This window comes from Orycteropus afer, unplaced genomic scaffold, assembly GCF_000298275.1.
Source record: "Orycteropus afer afer isolate SDZICR_OR568_19922 unplaced genomic scaffold, OryAfe1.0 scaffold00123, whole genome shotgun sequence".
In the NCBI taxonomy this organism is placed as follows: Eukaryota; Metazoa; Chordata; class Mammalia; order Tubulidentata; family Orycteropodidae; genus Orycteropus; species Orycteropus afer.
The window spans coordinates 7,152,237-7,178,505 of record NW_006921710.1 but is presented as its reverse complement, the minus strand read 5'-3'; the positions used below and the strand labels follow the sequence as shown (position 1 = coordinate 7,178,505).

Here is a 26,269-nt window from a genome sequence, read left to right as displayed (position 1 = left end):
TCTCATGGGCTCAGAGTCCCTGCTTGCCAGTTGCCACAGAAGGCCTGCAGAGCAGTGAACCTGTTGGCCCACCCAACCTTGTAGGGCTGAAAGCTGGTGGATGTGTGAGTCCTCCATATTGCTGAGGGACAATCATGCCTGTGTCCCCAAGGCACTAGGCATAGGTTCCTGAACAGATCTATCCCTCCTCTTCCTTTCCTTCCTTCTTTCTACCATGACACAAGCCTTGGCCCAGCCAGGCTGGCCCTCGAGGAACTCACAGACCAGAAGAGACTAGTAGTTTCCTCTGCATTCAGTACTTACTCTGTGCTGGGTACTCTACTACTGGCCTATCAAAGCATTATTTCCTTGAGTCTGTTTTAGTGTCTGAGGTAGGTGTTACTATTACATACATTTTAAGAATGAGTCCAATGAGGCTCGACAAGGTGAAGTACCTTATGAGAGTGAGCAACCGTTGGATAAAGGATTTGGACCAGGTGTGTGTGACTCCAGAACCAGGCCGGCTGACCACAGGGTTATTATACTGCTCCTTCACTTACACAGCCTTCATCGACCACAGAACAGTCCTCCATAACTGTCTTGGGAGACAAGCAGGGCAAGTGCATTTTTCTCCATTTGATCGATGAGAAACTGAGGCTCAGGAAAAGTATGTGACTTGCCCAACGTCAAACTGTGTGATAGTGGCAGAGCCAGGACTTGTACAGTGGTTCTGGGTGGAGGTCTCTTTCCTGCAGCTGCACCATTTGCTCAGGACCCCAGGGCAGGTATAACTGCTGTTACTCCTTAGATAAGGAGCTTTGCCTTCTCTCTTCCTTTCCATTTTCCAGTATGATGTGTCAGTTGAGTGTAGTTGAGAGTAAAAGTGCAACATTCCCATCGGAGAAAGCGAGGCACCTACTGGACGACAGCGTCCTAGAGTCCCGCAGCCCCCGCAGGGGCCTTGCCCTCACCTCCTCTGCCGTCACCAATGGACTCTCCCTAGGTAAGCGTCTCTGGCCTGCACACCACAGGCGGGTGGGCCCATGAGCCCTGTGTGTGCTCTGTGTCTGTCTCTGTGTTGCTGTGCAATGCCCGGTGGCGCCATCACCATGGGGAACCCAGTGGCACCCATTCCCCACAGAGAAAACTCCCTCAAGACAAGCCCAAAGTCTGGGAAGCCTTCCCCAACTAGTTCTGTGGGCTTCACAGAGAGTTTGTCTTCATTCTGTTGGTAGCTTGTGAGCGTTGCAGTCAGACGGAAGTAGCAGCCATAGACATACTTGAGACTGGTTGTTATAGGTTGCCAACTCCTAAAGCCTAGGTGTGGCCCGGAAGGGCTCCTGAGCCCCAGGGCCCTGCAAGGCAAAGCTGAGAAAGCTGCCTCAGGACAGCAGTGGGGTGGGCCAAGTTGCCACCAGGTTCTCATCTGTGTATTTGCAGTCACACTGAGAACACAGAATTAGGGAAAGGGACCAGCTGAACTTCAGGGGTGAACTTGCATTTCTGAGTTTCAGCCAGAAACAGTATTCATGTCAATGAAATGGACAGACATTATGCTGCTGAGGCTAGGATGGGAGCACGGTGAAGTGAGGGCTGAAGCTGGCACTGAGCTCTGGTTACAGACAGACTCTGCAGTGTCCAGGTCAGCTGAGGGCAAATGGACCCACCCAGTCAATATTGCCAATAGGCAAGTGCACTCTCTAATAGTGTTCCCTTTCAGTGTGCCTGTGCCTCTATAGTCTGTGTGTCTGTGTGTCTGTCTGGCTCCCTTAACAGGGAGTCCTCCCAGGGCTGATGGTGGGTTAGACAGTTGCCAAGTTGGGAGTTTGACCTGATGAGGACTAAGGGCAGAGGGCACCTGAGCATGGGGGACAGGAAAACAAACAGGAATTTCATGTCCCTGTGGCCCTGTCAAATTAGACCAGTCTCAGAGGCTGTGAGCAATATCACTCCAGGGAGCAGCTGTCTCCCACCCTGAGAGTTTGTGACAAGCAAGTTCCATGTCTGCCTTCTGTCGCTGGAGGAGGTGGCCCTCTTTGGATCTAGTCGGGAAATATAACAGCTTTGGACACTGCATCCCATGGTTCAGAGCTGTAGCTTGGCAGAAGAGCCCTGGGTTTAGAAAAGGTCAGGTTACTCAAAGATAAGATTATAACGCTGATGGGCTTTATGAACCCTCCCAGAAGCCAGCAGAGTCTATGGAATTCCCACGTTATTTGGCAATGGAATCTTTTTTCCTTGGAGTGCCATATAGGATTGGGGTTCTGTGGAACCCACTCTGGGAAATGCCGGCTGAAGAGCATTCAGCTGGGAAGCAGAACAGCTGTCCTAGGTCCAGGAAAGTTTCTGAGCTGTGCCTGAGTCCAGGGCTTGCTATTCCTGAGACAGAAAACTGAGTCAGATGCTGTCCGGTATCCAAGCAGGAGATCACAAGATTGTTTGGTTCTCATTTCCTCAAGTCAGAGAACTCAAAATGTTTTTCTCTTTGGTGCTGAAAGCCCTGGAGTAAGATGTTGTGTCCACTTGCACTTTGGAGAGCTGACCTGGTCCTCTGTCCCATCCTATAATGAGGGCCGTTGCTCAGACTGATGGCCACAGGCCTGAGGCCTTCCCCCTTTCCCTTCCCACTGCTCAGCTTTGGTGCCAGCAGGCAGGTCAGGCTCCAGGGTCTGAGGGAGAACACAAAGGCATCACCGTTGCCTGCTTGAAATGACAGGAGGCAATCTCTCTGCTGTCTTGGCCCTGGAGAGCCCTAGAGAAGCAAGGTATCTCAGTCAGCCCCAGGCGATCACGCCTGGGAGGAGGAGCAGAGTGGTGGAGTTGAGCCCTTCTGTGTGTCTACACTGAGCAGGGGTCTGAAAGAGCCCTCTCCAAGGCTTCCATGTGACACTAGGTGACTACACTGTGACCAAGTATCTACTCAGGCCTCTGAACATGGGGGAGAAAAGTGCTCATTTCTCCCTCTGGCCTCGCCAGTGAGGTCTGTTCTAGTGCTGGCTTCACGTAGGCCAGAGACAGCTAGTGGTGGGGCCAGGCCAGGCCAAGACAGAGCCGAAGGACCCAGACCACACTAGGCCAGTGGGCAGGCAGCTGCTGCCTTCCAGGGACAGTGGGAAGGGAGTGGAGGACCCCCCTGGGAACATTTTTGTGGGATGGGCTGGCTCTTTGAACCCTTCAAGAGCAGAGAGCCAGAAACAACTGCAACAAAATTGGTCATGCGATGCCCACAGAGACAGGCAGTTGTTTCCAGCACTTCTGTGAGTGCAGGGGCCTGGACCTAGGGACCTAGGCAAATGGGCCCCTCCAAGGTCAGCCCTTTGAGAAGCCACCATGCTCATTGATCTGTGTTCCTTTTTCAGGCAGTAGTGAGAGCTCAGAGTTTAGTGAAGAAATGTCTTCAGGGCTGGAAAGGTGAGTGTGGCCTCAGCTCATCCTCCCTCCCAGGGGAGGTATTCAGGGCCCAAGAAAGCTGAAAACAGACTCCAGCCAGAGACAGGTCTCCCCACCCCACCTCACTGGCCCAGCCTCAGGTGAGGGCTGCTCTGTGGCTTCTCGGCTTGGCCTGGGGGCGGGGGTGGGGGAGGGAGGAAGGAAACACAAGATGGGGGGGGGGCGGTAAGGAGTCCCAGCCCCCATGCTCTGAGCTGTCCTACTCCTCATCTCAGCCAAGAACCAGCCCAGAAGCCTGAAGCCAGTGACCTCTTCCTTGGGCCAACTACAGGAGGAGACCTTGGAATAGATTTGGTTTTAAATAGTTTCTTGAAACCAAAAGCCTGAGAATCAGCCTAGTCGTGAGATGAGCATGTGGCTCCACCTAGTGGGGTTTGAGAGTGTTGTATCCACATGACCCCAGGCCTTGTGCTGTGGCCCCCATGTGCATTTTTTGCGTGCCCACCCTACTAGGCACTAGTGCCAATGAAGTGGCCACAGCTGCCACACATCCTTGTGGATTCCTCATCCAGAGTCTGGATTCCTGTGGAACCTATCTGTCCAGGTTCAGGAATTCACCCATTACATACGCATTCACCGGTGCTTTCTCTGTGCCAGGCACCAGATGGCCTCTGGAAAGACAGGGAGCAATATGAATGGGGTGCTCCTATAACTGTGGCACTGCCGAGATGAAGGTGAAGGGCATCACTGTGATGACTGGAGATCTTAGGGAAGACAGGGAGAAATGCAGTAACCCAAAGTGTAGGGAGAGGTAGGTTTGCACAGTCTTGAGCTCAGCCCCTTCTCTACCACTCGAGCCATCTGCAAACAAACACATACACATTCACACGTATATACTTGCACAGTCATATGTGTGAGTGCACACACTCTGACACTTGCACACTCACACATGTACACACACATGCTCACATGTGTGCACACATACATGCACATGTGTATGTACATTCAGGCATATACTTCCACATACTCACATGCATGTGCATGTGCACACACTCACACATATGCTTTCAAACACATACACTCACACATACATATATGTACTTGCACATGCACACATACTCATACATATACATGCATTCCACTGTTGCTTAAGCCTTCTGTCCCCCCAATTCCCATAATCATAAAATGACCAACAAGGATGTAAATCCCACCCAGCAAATCCTCACAAGGTTGAGGGCCCTACTATAATAATAACTGATCTTTGTTGAACATTTCCTGTGTGTCAGGCACTGTCTTACATACATTGTCTCAAGAATTCCTACACAGAACTTTTCATTATTTCATTTTTTGTACTTCCTAGGAACTATTCGAGGTGGGTAAAAAAGCTAATCAAGTGATTGTCTTGTGCTCAAAAAAAAAAAAATTCCTACACAGGAGCTATTAATATTCCCCCATTATATACACATGGAAAGCAAGGCTCAGAGAGGTGACATGACTTGTCCTCTTCACACTTACCTAGTAAGTGTCAGAATTGACCCAAGTACATCTTCCTGACAATCAAGGCTACCTCTTCATCCCTGTCCCACAGCCTCTTCCAGAGAGTAGGCTGTGAAGGCTGCGGGCACTAGCCAGGCCTGCCGCTGCGTCATGGAGGGTCGGTCAGTCAGTCTGTCTGTCCATGTGGAACCCAGGGTGGAGGGATGGAAAAGGATGCTGGGAGCCTTCAGACACACTTACCATCTGGCCCCAGGTCAGGACTCCTAGAGGGACATTTGCCCTGTTCCCCTTTGCTCAGACAAATAGGCCCAGCTGCTCTCACTCTGGGGGCACCCCAGCAGTAGGGATGAGGACCAGACAGCCACCAGGGGTAGACTCCAGAACCATGACCAAAAATTTGGCCTTTCTCAGTACCAGTCAGGAGATTTCTGGGGAGACCCTGAGAAAAGAGGGCTTATAGGCAAGCCAGGCTCTGGCCTGGGAGACGTCAAATGAGAAACTCAGGCACACTGCCATGATCCTGAATATCATCTAGATCTTGACCTGTTTGTTCATCCATTTGTTTGCTCATTCATTCATTCATTCAATAGCTGTTTATTAACCAACTACTCCCTGCCAGGCACATGCCAGTTCCTGGAGATATAACAGATAGGGTTCCTGCTAAGAACTCAAGACTGAACAATACAAGGAATTAACTCAAGACTGAGTTATAAGGAGGGAGATGGTGAGAGAGAATTCTTTGCTCCATGGAAGTGGTGTTAGACTCAGTTGAGTGGTGAACACTGTAAGCTATAGCACTTGTATTTTTCTCTCTTTTATTTGGATTATAGCATTTATATTAACTATCCATCTCAATGTCTGTAGTAGGTGAAATCTTTTTGGGTGAGATCTCCTCCAAGCACTGCTCTCATGGCCAGCTCTTCTGCACAGCCAGATGCCCAGCCCTGCCCCGAGCCACCTTTGGAACAGCCCTGCAGGGAGAATGTCCTATTTCTCATTCTCTTGAGACCTAACTCCTGCCCCAACCTTTCCTTGCTGAAGGGATCATGAGGCTTTGGAAGATGCCAGTGGGGTTGTGGTGACCTTTCCAGTCCTTGTCAGACTCAAGGCAGTCCTCATATTCCAGATGCCCACTGCCTCCTTGGTGTCCAACTCCTGTGGTCCCTGATGAAACTGCATTGCTGTCTTGCACTAGCCCCTTCTCATCCACACCAGAAAGAACCCACTCACTCAAAAGCATGGAAGCATTCTGGACTTCACTGAATGCTCCATGGAAGAGTTTGAGAGGAGGATTTACTTCACACACATTGTGACAAAACAGGTTGGAAATCTTCATTAGAATGTTTTCTCTCACAGTTGGGTGACCTTCATGTTGCCACCTGGCACTCTTTATTCCTTACTTTTCTACACACAATCTGTGGCTCCACTGAGTTCCCCTCAACCCTCTAGTTCTCCCCCAGCTCCAATTGTTCCCACTTGATAAAGGGGCATAGAGTCCCGCTTTCCTGGAAGCCTGAATATCAGCCTACCTATACCTAATGGAAAGAGCCTCCAAAGCACTTACCAGTAAAGAAGAGCCTCCCTCTACGTGGACTTCCCACCAGCTGTTCCTACCAGATACACTTTCTCTGCATCATTATGCCTGCATGAGTGGACTGAGGCATTGGAGCCAGGGCCAAGGGTACAGGAGAGGGCTAGACCCCACCCAGAGGAATGAGAAATGAGAGAAGAGGAAGCTACTGGCTTCACCATTCCATCTAGAGACCCAACTGGTGTGGCAGGGGGTGGGCAGCACTTTGCCCATATCCCTGAAGCTTAGAGGTCTGCAAGCTTCAAGTGAATCACCTACCAGCTCCTCAGGCCTGGTGACAAGTTTGGCCAGGAAGAGGAACAGAGCCAGAGACCAAGATGAATGGCAGGGAGTCCCTTGGTCAGTGACCCTGCCCCCTACCACACAAACCTCTACTGGTTTGAGGGCACATCTTAATCACTAGGTTTGTCATGGGAGAGTTTCCATTATCCAGTCCAGGCTGAGATCATTTGGCCATGTCTTGTGAGTTTACATGCAGTGACGTCTCAGCCCAGTGGCTAGTCCTTGGGCGACAACAAGCGGTCAGGTTGTGCTCAGGGCTTCTGTGCAGCAGCTAACCTTAATGAGTGCCCATGCTGGAACTCTCTGTGGGGACATGTCAGGAAGAGGGGTGGCACTGGCCACCAACCCCTGTTCTTGCTGGAACTGTGGAGTAAAGTAGGGAACAAAAGGAGCCCTCCCGTTCTGTTCTTCATCCTCCTGTCCCCTCAGCCATCTCAGCCTCGGCAAAGTTACAAGGCCTGCAGGGCTGGGGAGGATAAGTGGGACTGTAGTTGGGGCCAGACAGCCAGAACTAGGAAGGTGCTAGTCATTTCTCAGCACCCACCCCCAGCTGCCTTAAAGACCCTCTCCTATTGCTGAGCCCAAGGCCTCTGGTTCCAAAATCAGGATAAGGTGGTGGTCTTGGCTGTCTCTGGAGGAAGTGGTGTGAGAATGGGCCTGCTGCCTCCTGTTGTTCTCTCCATACCCTGGGAGTGGGGACAAAGGTCGAACTAGAGTCCTGCAGCATACCCTACTTTCCCAAGGAGGAGAAGAAGGTGGCCTGAGGCAGCATTTTAAACAGACCCTTAATTAACTGGAAGGTAAGGACAGGGATGCTGTGCTAAAATGGACCTGAAGCAAACCTCAGCCTTCTGAGAAGTTAAGGGAGGAGGGAGTGTTTCAGTCAGGAATATCAGCGGAAAGTAACAGATGTGCTCTGCTATGCTGATTTGGAAGACAGGTTTAGGAAGTGTTGGCACTGAGGTGAGAACAAATTATTATCCTAAGGATTTAAAAGTTCTTTTTTATGAAAATGGGATACAGAGATGAACATATATGTTTATATGAAAATGTTGTTGTTGTTATGTGCTGTCGAGTCGGACCGACTCATAGCGACCCCTCCTTGGGTTTCCCAGGCAGTATCACTATGGAAGTAGATTGCCCCATCTTCCTTCCGAGGAGTGGCTGGTGGGTTTGAACCGCCAGCCTTCTGGTTAGCAGTCAAGTGCCTTAGCCACTATGCTACCAGAGCTCCTAATATGAAAATACACACTATTATTCATCTTGTTTATCTCTGGGTTGTAGGATTATTGGAAGAGGTTGTTGTCTTGTTTTGTTTTCCCTGTATTTGCCAAATTTTTCACAATAGGTAAATATTTCTTTTATGCTCAGAAAAAAAAAATAACATTTAACTTTGTTAAAGAAACTATAATTAGAAATGTTAGTGGTCAGTTTTGTTTGAGAGGTGAAATATGGAAGTATGTCACAGTGTTCCTTACAAAGCACCCAGCCGGCCATCTCTGGGCTGCCATTGCCAGAGAAGGTCCTCTGTGGAAGGACCTGCTCCTGTGAGAGGGGTATGAGTGAGGAGGAAGACTGGGAGAGAGAGGGTCCTTAGAGGATCTGACATCATCTCTAGTGGGAGAGGAAAGTATAACATAGTGGGTGGTTCTTCTTCTTTCCTTTGAGAGGGTTGGGTTACAACAGAGCTCAGCCAAGTCAGGAGATGGAGATTAAGATTAAGAGATTAAGTAAACAATGCCAGGCCCATAGAGGATCAGGAAGAAGATGTGCAGACACTGTGGGTTTGTTCACCAGGGTGGCCCTCACCAGACTGCAGCCTCAGGGATGGCTTCTGGAAGAAGTGATGATAAGGAGAGGCCCAAGGATACTTATGAGAGTACCACCATGGGCCTTCAAGAGGGGATCCTGGGGCCTGAAGGGGCTGTGAGGCCTGTGTTGTGTACCAGGATGGGAGAGGTGTCCCAGGAATGCTCAATCTATCTATTAGAGCCACGTGCAGGGGAGATGGGCTTCATGACATGGCCTGTTTACTGAAGTTCTCAGTGTACCTTTATGGTGAAAGATCTTGGTCTAGATTCTGGACACTGACTACAGTGCTGGGAGGTCTACTTACTCCCTCAGTGACCTTGGGCATAGCTCTTAACTTCTGTGAGCCTCAGATTCCTCAACTCTACAAAGAGGATGCTAACAGTAAACAGCCTATAGGGGGAGCTGAGCTGCTACGTGTGGAGAACTCATTTGGGGATTTTTATGAGTGTCCCTTAACAGGTACCTCTTGCCAGTAAGAAAGTGATCCAGGGGTCTATGCTACGTGGGAGTGAAGAGAAAATTCCCCAAATGGCAGTTCAGTCATCACTGAACTAGAATAAATGCACATTTCCACCAGCTCCTATTGGCCTCCGGGATGACCCTGAGGTGTGGGGAGGGCCCCTTACGAGTGGCTGCAGACAGCTTTGGGCCTGCAGATGCAGTAGGATTTTTATAGGTGGTATGGTATAGTTTGTGCCCTGTGTGAGGCGGTTGTTGGTTTCACTGCTGCAGAGGCAGCCCCTGACTCATGGTGTTCCGTGCACAACAGGACACTGCACAGCCTGTGCTGTCCTCATCGTCAGTTGCCAGTCGGACTGTGTGATCCCCAGGGTTTTCACCGGCTAACTTTCTGAAGCAGATCATCAGGCCTTTCCGTCTTAGTGGAAAAGGGATTCATAGCCACAGACCAAGCCTGTACCCCCAAATAAGTGTTTTAAAGAAACTAATTTCTTTCCTTGAGAAGATCATGGGAGTATAGTAGATACCCAGGTTTCCCAGGCTACAAGGGTGCCTCTCAAGCCCCAAACTCTATTCTCTCAGGAGAGAGAGGCCAAGTTCTGAAGAAGATCCTTGAGGTGAGGGATCCAGCCTGGGCTAAACCGCACCCATGAGAGTGGCTGTGGTCAGCGTAGCTGTCACTGTACCTGTGGCTGAGCCCTAGGGAACCCCCAGGCTCACATCCCTCACCTGCTCACCCCTAGGTTTCATTTCCCCAGGTCCATCCTACTGCTTTGTACCTGGATTCCACTGCTCTGCCCAGACACTTTGGGTGGCAGTGCAGTTGGAGATTTGCCTAGCTTCTGATTTGGTTTTCCCTAAAGATGCTATCTCTTATATTACTACTCCCTTAGCTCTTATAACTATGGTCTGGCAAGTTAAGCTACACCCAGCAAACCCTTCTGAGAAAGAATAGGCAAAATCCCTGGAACTCTAGGGCCCAGAGTCTTTTGCTTGACCCTGTCCTTAGGTCCTGACAAACAAGGTGTAGACCTTGCCTGTTAGCTGCTGCTAATTCATGGCCAGCTGAGAAATCTCTGCCTACAACCCCCTCTGAGTCAGGACCTGGAAAGTGAGCAGAACTCTTTTTGAATCTTATATTTGTCCTTCTTTCTGTATATCTGCTTTTCCCTCTCTGCAGACCAGCTTTCTGGACTTCTCAGTCCACAGAGGGGAAGATTGGTACCTCATGGCTCCCAAGTTTATATGTTATAGCTTCATCCTGCTATACAACCTGTTTCAGTCTTTCAAATCTAATTCCTACTTGCTGGGAGAGAAAATCTGATTGAGGTGGTTTGGTTCAGGCATTGTCCTATCTACTTAACTATCAGAAGGATGGGGACATTCAGTACAAACATGGATCCTAGGGACCCACTTAGTGAACAGGGACATTTCCCAGAGAAGAGTGGGTGGTTTATGGGCAGTACCAAAAAAAAAAACCTCACTGTGGTCAAGTTGATTGGAACTCATAGCAACCCCTCCTTGGGTTTCCGAGGTGGTATCTCTACGGAAGTAGATTGCCCAATCTTCCTTCCAAGGAGTGGCGGGTGTGTTTGAACTCCCAGCCTTCTGGTTAGCAGTCACATGCCTCAGGCACTATGCCACCAGAGCTCCCACGGGCAGCACAGGTCTTTCAAAAAGCATTGTCACCTATAGAACTTTAGGCAGCAGATTCCTGCTGCAAATAAGGCTGAATCATTGGGAAGTATTGAGGACCAAGTCATGGTCTAATGGGACTGCCTGGTATAGGTAGACACTGCTGATGGATAGTATCACCTGGATCCTTCCCCAGGTACATCCTCTGTGCTCTTGAGACAAGAGTGGAGTCTCTACTTCTGCCAAGATTTAGATTTCTCAGGCCTCAATGTAATATTTTCAAGACTTCTCTCTGTTCCCCTACCTCCTAGATCAGCAATAGACACTCAGGGACTTTATGAAATTTGAGCTCCAGATATCTACAACTTACTGTATATCTAGAAAATGATTGAGGGCAAGATAGGCCTTCAGACTCGCCTTCACTAGTCTGAGTATGCCATGACGCTGTTGGGCCAAGCAGGACCCTGGCTCAACAGCATCACCCACTCTTCCTCTTCCTGGCATCATGACCTTGGGCAAGTTACTCCAACTTCCAGAGCCTCAGATTCCTTATCTGTAAACTGAGGATAATAATGATACCTGTCTCTGATGTTGTGTGATTAAATGAGATAATGAACAAATACTGCTTAGCACATTGTCTGGCACCCATCATCATCATCACACTCATCATCATCTTGTACGTCCTTTAGGACTGAGATGTTCAACCTGGTTGCCAGCCTGTTTCCCCCTTTCCCCCCATGAGCTCCTGGTCTCAGAAGGCCTCAGTTACCCACTGCAACTCCTCTCTTCCCATACAGCCCAGAGGGGGACAGTGAAATGGTATTCCTGAGACATACTCTGTTTAGCTTGACATGTTCCCAGAATGATGCTGGGAAAAGTGTGGTTCTGGAGTGAGGGTCCCCTCCCCACATAAGTCAGAAAAATCCAGTGATTTCTGGGGTTCACTAGAGACTGTTTACTTTCATTTTCTGACCCTGAACATCTTCTCAATCTATATGAAGATTCGGCTCCTCTGTGCAAATGCTAGCCTACCCGGGCCCAGCCAGAGTCACCCTGCACCATCACAATCCTGCCATAGCTCTGCAGTGAGCTCACTCTGAGACACCACAACCCAGACCCTGTTTCTCCTATAAGTTAAACCCAGGGAAAAGCTCACCATTACTGGGCCCTTCAAGGCCCAGCATCACTGCGCCAGCCTCCAGGGAGAGTGGGCATTGACTTCCACAGCCTGGGGCGGCTAGATTGACATGCTACTTGGAGCATGCAGGCAAGCAAGCCTGCCTTTGTGAGCACTCGCATCTCTTTCTCTAATGGCAGGCCGATGGGATGGGACAAGTGATTTCACCTCATTGAGCCTGTTTCTTCCTCTAACCAGCTTAAGAGAACCGTGTCCTTCCCACAGGGATGGGAGCTATGGTGGTGTAGTGCCTAAGGCATTTGACTACTAACTAGAAGGCTGGTGGTTCAAACTTACCACCCACTCCTTGGAAGGAAGACTGGGCAACCTACTTCCGTAGAGATACAGCCTCAGAAACCCAAAGAGGGGTCGCTATGAGTCGCAATCGATTCAACGGCAGTGAGTTTTTTGAGTTCTCACAGGGTTGCATGAAAGGATTTAGTTAACATGGGCAGGCAGTTGGTAAATGTCAGGCCAAACCACCAGGAGAATACCCCATCAGGGAAACCAAGGGGCTGGGGGCCTTGGGAGGTGTCTCCACCTCAGGGGATCCTTACTTTAAGAATTTTGTGGCCATCCAGTCTCACGGAAACCGACAAAACCCCTTTAGTGATCAACAGACAGATACCTACAAGTGGCAGTGCCTCTGAGAATAGAATGCCAGGGAAGCCTCCCACCTGGTGCTGGTGTTTGGAAAACATGGAATCCAGTCCACAGGGTCTCTTAATGGCTCACTATGGGAGCTCCCACCACATGTGACACTTCTGGTTCTCCCTCCACCTGCAAGGCAGCATCTCACGTGATGGTTAAGAGCTTGGACTGTTGAACGACAGATCTAGGTTTAAAGCCTGGCTTATGAGGCTTGTGCCTTGGCTCAGTAGCTTCATGTCCCTGACCCTCAGTTTCCTTGTTATAGAGAAGCTACTATTACTTAAACAAATCTTCAGTGAGATAATGAATGTAAGGTCCTAGCACATATGGTCATTCAATAACTGATGACTCCTTGCCCAGTTTGTGATACACCCCAATGGGCTATGAGTGGATGCACTCCCCCACCAGCCCAGTGCATTTGGAGCCTGAGGAGAGACTGTTTAAAAGAGACCAGATTGGCTGGAAGGTGCTGATTTAAGCTATCCATTGACAAGTGTCACTTCTGCCAAACTCCTGTTAAATACACAGGCATGGACAGTCTCAAAAGGGGAAAAGTAATGATGGAAAGAAGGTGGCAGTGCTGAGAGACTAAACAGCATCACCTGGACCTTTCCACAGGTACACCGCTCCCAGGGGACTCTGTACTCTCGAGACAGAAGAATAGGGATCCTCCTCCTGCTAAGACTAAAATTACTGAGACCCCAACATAATGATTATCCAAGACCTGTCCTTGCTCCCTGACCTCCTAGACTCACAACAGGGCTTCAGGAACTTTAAGAAATGTGAGCCCCAAGATACCCATACCTATGCCCTGTCTGAAGAACTGGTAATTGCGAATATTTCACTTTCATCACAAACTGTCCAGGGGTCCCAGGGAAGAAAGACTCATGAGAAGAAAGGTGGAGGAGAAGGGACCAGAGGACCCAGCTCTGAGAAAGCAGACTCCATTTCCAATTCTAAACAGACAGAAGCTCAGAGTGAGAATCTGGATCAGATGAAGAGAAGGTGTCCTCTGAGCAGCCCATGGAGCCACAAGGGATGTCCCTACAGAATGGTTCACTGTCAGACCCTTTCTAGCTCATAGAAGGTGGGGTGGGGAAAAAAGTGACCCTGGGGGCAGCATGTTACAGACTCCCCTGAGCAGCACTGCTTAAGTACAGGATTATCACCTGTTGTGGTGATACATACATTTGTGAGGTGCTTGACAACTGTTAGTGGTGGTGAAAGTCACCATTATCTGTATGTCACATTCACTCACTGCTTTCTTTCTTGCATGGAAGAGAAAACAAAAAACCCAAACCCACTGTCTTCAACTCATTTCTGACCCATAGCGACCCCCATTGGGTTTCCACGGTAGTAAATCTTTAGAGACGTATATTGTCCCATCTTCCTTCTGCAGAGTGGCTGGTGAGTTTGAACCACCAACCTGGTTAGCAGTCAATTGCCTTAGGCATGTGCCGCATGGAAGGGGGGGAGGCAATTTGGCTAGTGGGCTTGCGGTCAAACATACCAGGGCCTCTCCTGTGGAGTAGGGTCAGCATATGGCCATCATCTGACACTGAGATTGAGGTGGGCAAAGGGCCAAGATGCGTTACATTAGAGGACTTGGGGAGCTGAGCACACACACACCGTGGCACTGCATCACCAAAAGAAAAGTAACTGATGAGACAAGAGGGGAAGGTCCTGGAGCAGTCATCCTAGATGGTCGCCAGACTCCCACCTGAACAGTTGACCCAGATAGAGTCATCAAGAATGGTTCCTCCTTGGTTGAAGGATGGAGGGGAAGGAAGCAGCACGGCTACCTCTTCGAAAACCCTGGACTCATTCAACATATGATGCACCACTGTACTTCTTCCCACAAGTGTCTGTGACATAGAGCAATATGCAGCAACCTAGAACTTGTTGTTGTTGTTTGCCATTGAGTCGTCCCCGACTCATAGCAACCCCTCTTTGGGTTTCCAAGGCGGTATCACTATGGAAGTAGATTGCCCAACCTTTCTTCCGAGGAGTGGCTGGTGGGTTCCAACCACCAGCCTTCTGGTGAGCAGTCAAGTGCCTTAGGCACTACACTACTAGAACTAGCAGTAGAGAACTGGGGGAATATTTGGAAAGAAAGTCTGGATATTGTCAGACTATATAAATTGCATTATATTGTTTTCTGACCAATGGGCAAAGAAAGCTGTAGTTCAAGGATTGACCATGCTGCGAGGGTGAAGAGTTGGAGAGAAGTGGACACAGGAAGTGATTTTTCTAAAAAAGATTGCCTACAATTCTGTACCTGTGTGCACTTGTTGTGGGATATATGAGCTGAATGGCATTTTTTATTAAAGAGAGGAGAGAATGGAAGCATTCCCCTAAATGCATTATCTTGCACCTTCCCCTGGAAAGACTCCCCTGGGTAGCTGCATGTGAAAGAAAAGCCAGATGGCGAAATCCTGGAGTGCAAACTTTCCTCTGCAGCAGGTCACAGAGCAAGCTCATGGGAGACTAGGTAGAGCCAGCGAAGGAGACTGCAGGGTTGATGCAGCAAACGGAGGGATTCAGTTGTGTCCTGGTGAATGGTGATGTTGTGCATGCCCACCAGGCCCAGTGTCCAAGACTGCCCACAATTCTGTATCTATGTGCTTTTAATTTGGTCTTGTTGTGGGATATATGAGCTGAATGGCATTTTTTATTAAACATCTCAAATTTGCATTGTGGTAAGTGAGTTTATCCTGTATTTTAGTCATCCTGTTGACACTAGAAAATAGGTGAAAATTCAATAATGAATTAAGGAAACAATTACCTGGAGACTTGGGTACTTAAATAAATGGAGGCTTTGGAAGGTGTTGCAATCACTGACCTGGCCGCTCCAGATGTGCTGCAGACGTGCTTGCAGCATGACCAAGGAGACTGGATTAGGAGCTGGGGGGCACTTTTGCTCTACAGGGCTGCCTGAGCTAATGACCACATAGTCTAAGATGCTCTTGCTTCCTTCGGGAGTACCTGGTCTTTCCAGCATGTTGCTAAAATCCAACCCATTCCCTCTGAAGCAGGGGACGTCTCTATGCCACCCTGGGGCCCAATTGGCGGGTTCCAGTTCGGAATTCTCCCAGAACCCGGAGCTGTGTCTACAGGTACCCATTTATTCATTTACTCAACATATGTTAAAGACTGCTCATTGCATGCCAACCTTGTGTTACAGGCTGCTGAATGAGACAGACACAGTCTCTCCTTTTAAGAGGCTACTGCTACAAAACAGACAAGAACCAAACAAATAAACCCAGGTGTACTAATTGTCCCAGAGAGGAGGTATGGGGTCTTCTGGGAGAGATAAGAAGAGAAAGTTTCTTAGGGAGAATAAGGAAGTTCTCCCCAAAGAAGTGATGGGAAAATTTACAGGAAGTAGCCATATAATGGTTGGAGAGGAGTAGGACTGATAAGAATATTTCTCGCCAAAGGGACAGCCTATAGAGGCTGTGAGGTAGGAAAAACAGGGTGAATTAGTGAGTGAAGGAAAGTCAATGTTTTAAGAAATGAGAGAGAAGAGAAAGGTACAAGATGAGGCTGGAGAGGTGGTCTGGAGCTACATCCAGCTGGGGGACAAACCAGTGGAAGCCATGGAAGGGGTTTGATGTGGGAGGGGAGGGGAGGGGAGGGGAGAGAAGGGTAGTGACATGCCTGGTCATCCTGGCCATGACAAGAGTAGATTCAGAAAGACTAAGCAAGAGCATCAGGCAGTTCTTCAAAGGGAAGGTCAAATTCTGGCCTTAGGTGGGGGTCTGAGATGGCTATGGTGGACAGTCAGGGCATATTTAGAATCCTTGGGATTGATTAGTTGTGGGTGGTAGGAGAGAGAAGAAAACTCCCAGGTTACTGGGTCAAGAAGCCAGGGAAGTGGTGGTGCCATTCACCCAGATGAGAAGGAAGAACAGGTTTGGAGGAAGGCAATGATGGGTTGAATGGAGGTGGAAGTGTGCAGGTGAGGGGTGGTATCCAATGTGCAGGAGCTTGTGCAGATCTGGAGTTTAGGGGAGAGGTCTGGGCTGGTGGTGTATTTGGATGTCTTCACCTCTAGGTGGCACCTGAATTCCCATGGGAGAGGGTGAGAAAAGAGCTCCAGCTAAGAAGGTGCAGGGAGTGATAGAGTGCCTTCCCCGTCCCTTCCTCCCCTTTCCCAGTCCCCTTTGTCTTCTTGGGGCAGCAACAGCTAAGGCTGCATAGGACCCGAATTCCTCATATGTAGAGGCCCCATCTGCCACCAGGTGTGAGCCCAGGGGAGAGGCCAGGAGGAAGCCTCAGCCAAGGTATCAGAATAGTACGGGGAGTGCTGCTAGGGGCCTGGGTTATGAGGAACTTGGTTACCAAACCTAGACCTTTACAACCCTCAGAAAGGGAGGTTCACAACTGTGGGTGAGCTTAGGGCCACCTTCCTTTGTGCTCTTCTGTGGCCTTGGGCCCTCCTCCACTCCCTGACTTTGCCCCGGCACTGTGGAGTCCTCCAGCCTGCAGGAATGTTACGAACTCCACAGTGGGGAACACTGGCCAACAGACTGTGGTGTGAGGACCCCAGTGAGTGAGAAAGTATGTGACCTCAGCTTCTCCAGGGTGATATTTGACTGGTGGTCTTCCTGCAGCCCCACCGGCCCATGCATCTGTACTCTGGGGAGCTCTGCAGCAGTGCCCACCATGGAGGGGCCTCTGAGAAGGAAAACCCTGCTCAAGGAAGGACGGAAGCCTGCGGTGAGTGCAGACGCACATTGGTGTGAAGGCAGCATGGGTTCCAGAAACCAGCAGATCAGGGTTCTAGCCTCTCTGCCTCTGGGTGGGCAAGGGCCTCAGTGTCCACATCTGTAAATAGAAATGAAATAATGCCTGCTTCCTAGAGGACTGAGCGAGATTTTCACATGCTTGGTGGAAGGCCTGCACACAGTAAGCATGCAGAGCACAGATGTTGTAATGATTATATTGAGCTGGGATCATTGTATTATCTCTCAGTGGTAGTCTGGAAACACCTAGGAGTTAATGTGGGTGCTGCCCCCTGAGAGAGTCAGCACAGTCCCAGAGGCCCAAGTGTCCCAGAACACACCCACTGCTGGGTGCTATTCCCAGATGCAGGTTCTCTTTCTTTCTCTCTGCCTTTCCATTCTAAAACGAGTGATGAAGGGACAAGAATAAGGAATCAGAAGGCCTTTCAGGCTCCACCATTAGCCCTCAAGTCATCCATGCAGGACCCAGAGGTCAATGGCTCCACTGTCTCCATCCATAGCAGGGCCTCAGCCCCCTTGCAAAGTCCTCTCAGTTACCTCTGGTCACTCACGGCAAGTTACCTACAAACCGGTCTTGGAGCTGCCTCTCCAGGCAGCATCTGCTCTGCCCTTCCCCTCCTGCTCAGACTCCTGCTCTCTGTCCACTGCCCACAGAGCCACCCCCTCCCGGTGAAGATGCTAAGGTCCTTGCCTGCTATCACCTCCAGATGCTCTTAAAGCCCCCTGTCTTCAGGTGCTGGCAGCTTGTGGGTGAGGAGGAATCTTTACACCAGCTCCGGGCCTTACTCTGTCACCTGAATCCAGAGTGTCACAAAGCATCCTCTGACATGGAGCTCAGTATCTAGCTTGCTACCCTGTTGGAAAGACCTGAGTGCTTCTCTGCCTTACCCAGAGTCCAGGCCTCAGTCATTCCAAGGCCAAAGAGAGGAAGTTTTCTTAAAACAGTGTCTTCCCAAATGCTGGTTGTTAGTTAATTATGCTATAGTTAGTGATTAACTCAATCCAGTGGGTCATGACCAGTATTTTTGAATCAAATAATGCAAAATGGACTCAATGGAAAGGAAATAAGGAGTTCATTATACGTAAACCAAAAAGAAAGAAAAAGCCCGTTGCCACTGAGTCAATTCTGACTCTTAGCGACCCTATATACATAGTAAAAGGTAAGTATTGTTCATGAAAATTTTCTCGCTTCTACATATATACACATATGTGTGCTGAGTTGTGATACAAAATACATTTCTTCCTGTGGGTGTCAGTCAAGAAATCTGAAAGGTGCTGCTGTCCCCATCTGCAGCCCTGCTCCTCCATCAAGCATGAAGACAGCCTTGTGCACTGCGATGCAGAGCAGTTTGCTCCTTGTGGACTTAAGCTTTCACTCCCAGGATGGGATACTTGCTGCACCTTTGCGTTACCAGAATGCCCATTGAAGTGATTTACCCCAAACTGAGGAGCAGAGCCCTCTGAATGGGGAAGTCCAGCCTTCACCTCTAGAGAAATAGAAACAGTGCCTGCAGCTTTGCAGGGTTTTTCCATGGACAGGAGTTTTCCCATGTCCAACCATAAAGACTTCAAAAATGTTGGCATTCAGTCTCAGCCAGAGCACCTTATTGCAGACATTTTGGTTCTTATAGGCTATAGGTTTTCATGGCTATGTTTTAAAAATGTTTTTCCCCGGGACATTCTTGGGTCAGGTCACCTGCACACAGGAATTATGCCCTGACACCGCCTTCTAAAGGGTGGGGGAAAACAAAGGCTCTCTGTGAAGAGTGGCCTGTGGTAGAAGTAGCATTGAGAAGGGGTGGTGGAGGGCCAGAGAAGAGTTGAGGCCTGCACTGCCATGATGAGGGCTGGGCACCCTTCCACCCATATAGCTAGGTCTGTAACCAGGCAGCCGGGGTGACACCCATCCCCACCACCCTCAGCCTTATTTATCATTCTACCTCCCCTTCCTCTGTAGCTGTCCTCGTGGACCAGGTATTGGGTCATACTCTCAGGATCCACCCTCCTCTACTACGGAGCCAAGTCCTTACGGGGCACAGACAGAAAACATGTAAGTTCTGGGTCTGAAAGGCACCTCTGGGAGCTGCAGGAAAGGGAGGTGTGTGGTCATTATGTGGGAGGGAAGTCTTGTCTGGCCCAAGTCTGCCTTCCTGTAGAGGGGAAACACAAAGAGGGTGTGGGCTCTGGCCTCCCAGATGTGTTTCTGCTCTCTTGCAGTATAAATCCACGCCTGGCAAAAAGGTCTCCATTACGGGCTGGATGGTGCAGCTGCCCGATGACCCTGAGCACCCGGATATCTTCCAGCTGAACAACCCTGACAAAGGTAGGCAGCAGGCCAGCACCTACGCATTCTCTGCTTCTTTTTTCTCTTCTACTAATGATGCAGTTTGAAATACTAGAATCGGCTGATATTTTCCCTTTGCTTTAGGTTCTGATGTTCTCAGAGTCCCCTTACTACTTCACGAAAGCTACTTAGATGATGGTCAGCATGTCCAGTGTGCAGTGCTGGCACACAGCAGTAGGAAACTCTTTGTGGTCTTTCCAAAGGCTACTGGGGCTCCTCACCCTTGAAACTATAGTCTTGGGGTCTTGGAATAAATTTATGCTGGTGATGAAGTGACTAGATGTGGCTTGGGGGATTTTAGGAAACCCTTGACATTGCCTGTGCCATGAGCGTCTGGCAGAGTCCCTGTCAAAGGTCAACTCGGAAAAACCCTTTCACAAAGAATTTATATAAGCTCCAACTTTATAGGAATTTCCCCCAGCCATCTTCCAGTTCCTCCAGATTCTATCCTTTCTCCATGACCATGCTAGGAGAAAGGAGAGGTTCTGGGTACCACCTTGTCCAGAAGCCTCATCTTCATTGATGTTCAGAATAGGCCATCTTTTTTTTTTTTTTTTTTTTTTTGGTAGACTTCTCTGTAGCCCGTGCCATATCAAAAAAAAAAATGCCTAGATGTTGGTTGCAGCCAAGCAAACTTACTGGGGTTGTAATGTCCCCAGTCATCTTCACATCTTAACAGGAATATTCTAATGCAGGGTTCGGGTATATACAAATCACCTGAGGGTCTTGTTAAACTACAGATTTGGATTTAATAAATCTGAGGCAGGAACAAGATTCTGCATTTCTAACAAGCACCTAGGTGATGCTACTGGTCAACAGGCCATACTTGGAGTGTCAAGGCTCTCATGTTCTTAGCTGGGAAGCAAAGAAACAAAAGGACTACAGAGATGGCAGTCTGCTTCCAAGAGCTTTGGGAATGGGAAGGAGAGGTAGATTGTCAAGTTCTCCACTCAATGTCTGGGTGATTTAACCCAAATACTATCAGTAGTGTGACCTCAGTTGGTTACTGTTTTGAGTGTATTCCTTGACACTCTGGGCCAAGATGAGAGGTGGTTTCTTTAGGAAGTTAAGGCCTTGCCTACATGAGCTTGACTTAAAAACCCTGTGGCCAAAGGGACCACAGGCTGCTGTTCTTGGGCTTTAGCCCGCAGGAAAACATTGTCCCTAATATGAATCGGAATCAACTTGATGGCAGTGGGTTTGGTGTTTGGTTTCTAGCAGATGGAAGTGTCCAGGATAGGCAGTGTCTGTGGATAGAATTCAAAAGGACCAAGAATTTGAATGGGAAAGAATGGTATCTTTGTTTTCAGTAGCCTGTAACTACTTCAGTTACGGTTGTAAGTATTGAACTTTAAGAATATTACCAGTGTCTGATTTTTATCTTCAAGAGAAATCACAGTGTTTTCTTATCACATATTGTTGCAGATACCTCAAAATATCATTTATACTCGTTACTTCCAAATTTTAGTATCGAATCAGACCTGCCACTAGACCTAATTATTATCCATAGAAAGCATGTATATAATTACATAGCTATATTTCAATATTATTTCTTTTGTATTTTATTCTATGCATTTGAAAACATTATTCTGCAAAGGGATCCACAAGCCTTACCAGACTGCCAGAGGCACGCATGGCCTCCAAAATGGCTGTGCCCCTGATCCAAGAGAAAGCCCTGGAGTGCACAAAGCTGCCTCCTCTGCAGACTGCGAACAAGGAGTCTTCCTTAGTTACCCATATTCATGTTATCTTCACATCTAGCCCCAGGCTGATCCTTCTGCGTGACACTCCTCTTAACCAAAGGTTTCTTTACCCATCAGGCAATGTTTACAAGTTTCAGACTGGTTCCCGGTTTCATGCAATACTGTGGCACAAGCATTTGGATGATGCATGTAAAAGCAACAGGCCTCAGGTAAAGTCACCAAAATCCTGCTTGTCATCTGAAACACCTTCTCCCACCCTTGGGACTAAAGGTCTTTAGAAAGCTGGGCTCCCTGCTTACCCCTCAGAGCCCACCAGCAATGCTCTCAGCCACTCTTTTGATCAGCCTTTTTCCATGAGACAAAGCACCCCCTGCTCAGCTTAGAACTAAGCCCAGCTTCAGCCCAGAACTTTGACTCTTGTCCCTGTGCTTTTCCCACCAAAGGAAACACCACAAAAGCAGTCATCGTGGAACAGTTAGGCGGGCAGCTGTGCTGTCACCCCAAGGGTCAGGCTGCAGTATTGATTTAGACTGTCACCCCCAGAGGGGCTGTCATGGGAACACTCCAAACTGACGAAAGGGCCTTGTAGCCCATACAACCCTTAGGAGTAATAATAATAGCTCATTTATTGAGAGCTAACCATGTGCCCAGCAAGGCTACTGATGAAGGAAGGGGTTTCAGATTAGCTGTTGGAACCAGTAGGATTTGTATTGATGTGGCCCCCTCTGGAATGTAGTCTTCCTACCCATCTACTCCCACCCATTCCCTGGCACCAGACATTATGCTAAATGCTTTACATAAGAGAATAAGCCACATCCTCACAACATCCATGAGGTAGGTTCTCTTACTCTCTGCATTTGACATTGAGGACACCGGGGCTCAGAAAGTGGCAGATACTTGTGTACAATCCCAGTTGGTAAGTAGGAGGATCTAACCCATTTCTGCCTGACCCCTGACTCTGGACTTGTCCACTGAGCCTCCCTGCCTCATACTTCCTTGGGACCCCTTGGTGTGCTCAGGTTCCTGGAGTTGAGCTAAGTCCCGGAAGCACAGCCACGGCTGTCCAGGCTTGTGAGAGAAGTGGCCGCCTCCACCCTGAGCGCCACTGGAGGACAGGCCGGACCGTCCTGCCCCCAGGGTGGGCAGGTGGGCAGCACTCGAGCTCCTGGTGGCACTGTCATGCCTCCTATCCATAAGTACCCATGTCCATGTTCCACAGGGAGCAGCCAGAGGTGGAGCTGGGGAAGTTGGGTCCCCCTCCTCAGCCAGTCTAAGGAGAGCACCAGGGCCCAGGGCAGGGAATAAATGTAGCAGCTGAGAGTGTAAGATAAGCCATCTCACTACAGGCAGCTCCTCAGAGGCTGAGGGAACCTCAGTAAAAGCAAGTCCACACTGGCTTTTGGATCTGGGAGTGTAGGGACTTCAGCGGTGTCAGTTTCACAGACTTTATAGCCTCTTAGAGAGGTTCTTGTGAATTGGAGGGAAGTCTCTAGTGGCTTGTCCTAGCACTCTGTACTCAGCGAGGCCCTGTTTAGATTTCCATCTGTTACATGCATGATGACATCTGTGACCAGCTAGAAAGCAGAATGAACAGGTTGGATAACAAAATCAGGATCCAGAAAATCCTTGAACTATAGGATAAGACCAGTACAGGGACAAACTTGAGGTAACACAGGGAGGCTTAAAATAAATTGCAGTCGAGTCCCTGGAATTTGTCGTAGGGATTCACCCACACACATACAAAAGATGTTGATTTAAGAATGTTCACTGCAGCATTGTTCTTGATAGAAATAACCCTGGAAACCACTTCAGTGACCATTACTAGGTCCCTATGGTGCAACACTTAAGAGCCATTAAAGAGATTGAGTTAGATCTGTGTATGATAACCAGAAAGAATCTCCAAGATATTAATACAAAAGTAAAATATAAAATGTATGTAAAGGATGATCTCATTTGTATTAAGATGCATATGCATATTTATTATATGTATGTTTGCATATGCATGTAAAATTTCTAAAATGATACATGAAAAACTGTATACTTCTGTAAGAAATTATACTTATGTAGTTTCCAGAGTGCTTATATACATACTTTTTATATTAAACAAATGTATTTGCCCATCTGCATGATCGAAAGACAAGAGGCTTTGGTCAGCAGTCATCTCCAGGTAATCTAATGTGAACATTGCATTGAGGCTTAAACAAAGGCTGGTGCCACCTCAGGTGTCTAGAGGACAAGCATCCTGTCCTCCTCTGCACTGGCCACACTGTCTGGGGCCCCTTGTTAGCTCTGAGTGCCGCCTTCTAAGAGCACAGCACACTGGAGCTCACCTGCCACACTCAGATGGCCCCTGCAACCTATGAACAGGAGGCTAGGGTGGCTCTAGGTTTAACAGGGCCTGTGAGCCATGAGGTGGGCCTCCAGGTTGGTGGGGGTGGGAGATGGCTGTGGGGGGCTGCTTGGAGCTGTCTAATGAAGGAGCACTGCCCCTCACCAGCAGGGAGACAGGCAGGACCTTGGTCTCCGCCCTGTTCCTAATGCTGGTATCTGGATGGGTCCTGACAAGAAGCAGGGGTGGAAGCCCTGAGCAAGAAGCCACCATTGTCCCTCTCTGGGGAAGCAGTCAGAGGGTGCCAGCAGCTCTGCAACAGATAGAAGGTGACTGGGTCAAACCAGTTTGGCAGAGCTGGTATTTGATCAGAAGGAGAAATGGATGGAATTTCATGAATTGACAAATACAGAGCCAAAAGGAGGTTTTGCAAATTTTAAATAGTTTTGCCCAATTTTCAGACCAAAGGGAGGAGATATCTTACTTTTTCTACTTTTTATTTCTAATTTACTCAACCAAATATTCCTATTCCGTGCTATATGTAATAATAAAAAGTTGACAACAACCGAAATACTCAACAGCAGAAGATTACTTAGATAAATCACAGCACGGTGTGTGATGGAATCCAAGGCAGATGTAATGAAGAGTGTTACAGAAATGCATCTGTACAGTGACTGAGAAGATGCATTTCTGCTTTGTGGAATTGCAATTTTAAGAATTGTTTTTAACACTGAATACACTAAGACAGTATTTATAACGTGTGTAAACATGTAAGGTGTAAACAGCAGCAGTGAAAAATAAAAATGCACTCACCCACCCACCACTTTGCCTAAGCTGGACCTCCCACGGCCTTGGAGCCCACTCCCACAGGACCCAAAAACCCATTGCCTTTGAGTCGATTCTGACTCAGAGAGAGCCTATAGGGCGGAGTAGGGGAGCTCTATAGGGTTTCCGAGGCTCTAAATCTTAACAGGGAACCAAGGTTAGGAACCAAGCGCTTAGCCACTGTGCACCAGAGCTCCTTCTCTCCCTCAGGTGCCCCTCCCTAATCCCCCCTCTCTGCCACCCACTAACCACTCCTGATTTGTGTGTTTGTCCTTTTGTTTTCCCTTATCATCTTAGCACAGGTATGAGACTCCCTACTCAATGTGTGATGTATCTCTGGTGTGTGTTTTTTACTATTATTTTTTTAGAAACAAAACCATAACTATATATTTTCTTCTGTGACTTGCTTTTCTCCTGCAGTGCGTCCCTAAAATTCATCTGTGTTAATTCATGTTGTAGCTTCATTCATTTATTTTTACTGTTTTGTTTTTCATCAGTTCTGTCCATGATGCCAAGAATGGTTTCCTGCTTTTTGCTATTTTGAACCCTGATGCTGTGACCATTCTTGTAACTGTTTCCTAACAAGGAGATACATTTTTTCCAGTTCATCACTTTGACCAAATTGATGCCAAGATGGATTTGGTTTTGATTAAATTGCTTCTAAATCAAATCTAGAGCCCAGGGCAGTAGTAGGCAAAGAGGGCTGGGGCTGGGGATGTGTTGGCCATTTTGAAGGGAGGGAGAAGCAGGCTGCCCTTGGGGCTGTAGTCTCCCCTACACGTACACCATAAAGGACACCATAAAGGGCACTGGGGTCTTATCCAGGCAGCAGCTCTGGGGCATAGCTATGGGAACGTCTTTGGGTTCCCAATATCCTCAAACGTCCTCCTTCTCCTGTGCTTCCATTTGCCAGTCCCTGCCATCCCCTAACTGCGACCCCACTCTCCTGGTCCCCTCTCCAGAGGCACATGCTCTGCTCCTGTGCAGATTTATTTTGCTCAGAGGGCAGTGGGTGAGAGTGGTCTGGTGTCTCAGCACAGCCACTTATTCACTGTGCACTTAATCTCTCTAAGCCTTAGTTTCTTCACCTTCATAATGGGGATCATTCCAGCACCTGCCTCATGGGGTTGTTGTGAGGCCTTTGAAGTGCTCAGGACTGTGCCTGGCACACAGCGGTCACTGAACAAATGGTGATTATTGTAATTATTGTGCCCTCTCTCCACCTGAGCTGCTCATTCACAGACTAACTGAGAAGGGTCTGGCCTCTTCCCCTAGGGACCACCACTGCCCCCTTTCAAAAGGTAAAACTTTGACAAGAGGCTGAGCTTTCTTTTCTAGGTACCTGCAAACCTTATGTCATTTGAATAAGTCTCTGCGGGGCTTGGCATGACTTACTTCAAAGGCTTCTGGGATTCCCCAGCCCGGAACTGGTGGAGGAGAACACGCCCTGGGCACAGGCTGTTGGCCAGGCTGCTGGGAAAGTCACAGCTGCTGAGACTCAAGGGGACGCGGTCTGTGGCCTCCCAGTCCCAGAGGCCTCCTCTGGTGCGGGATCCACTTATCAACCCCTGGCGACTCTCATGACACTCACTCTGCAGCACCACCTCGCAGGGCCGTGGTTGGACCCCAAGCTACACTCTCCTTCTCTGGGCCCTCGTCCACGAGCTACTTCTGCGACTAGACAGCATTTGGCCCATGTTGGGTTCTCAGTGCTTTCTTCTGCACAAAAGAGTGGACAGTGTTCACCTGCATGAGGGGCCGGAGAGGAGGAAGAGGCTGTGGAACAGGCTTTTTACACCCCAAGTGCACGGGATTGCTCGCCCACAGGGCTGCCTCAGATTTTGTAC

General features: G+C 48.7%; 1 protein-coding gene across 1 annotated transcript in view; it reads left to right on the top strand.

The window, feature by feature from the left end:
- Positions 1-25,790, top strand: part of RALGPS1 (Ral GEF with PH domain and SH3 binding motif 1) — a 392,441-nt gene extending 366,651 nt beyond the window's left edge. Inside the window, exons 12-19 of the mRNA XM_042781469.1 lie at positions 828-982; positions 3,339-3,390; positions 15,509-15,589; positions 17,090-17,195; positions 19,179-19,271; positions 19,439-19,544; positions 21,386-21,477; positions 25,761-25,790. Coding sequence (XP_042637403.1) covers positions 828-982; positions 3,339-3,390; positions 15,509-15,589; positions 17,090-17,195; positions 19,179-19,271; positions 19,439-19,544; positions 21,386-21,477; positions 25,761-25,790 — 715 coding nt within the window. The remainder of the gene's footprint in view (positions 1-827; positions 983-3,338; positions 3,391-15,508; positions 15,590-17,089; positions 17,196-19,178; positions 19,272-19,438; positions 19,545-21,385; positions 21,478-25,760) is intronic.
- Positions 25,791-26,269: the final 479 nt, after the last annotated feature.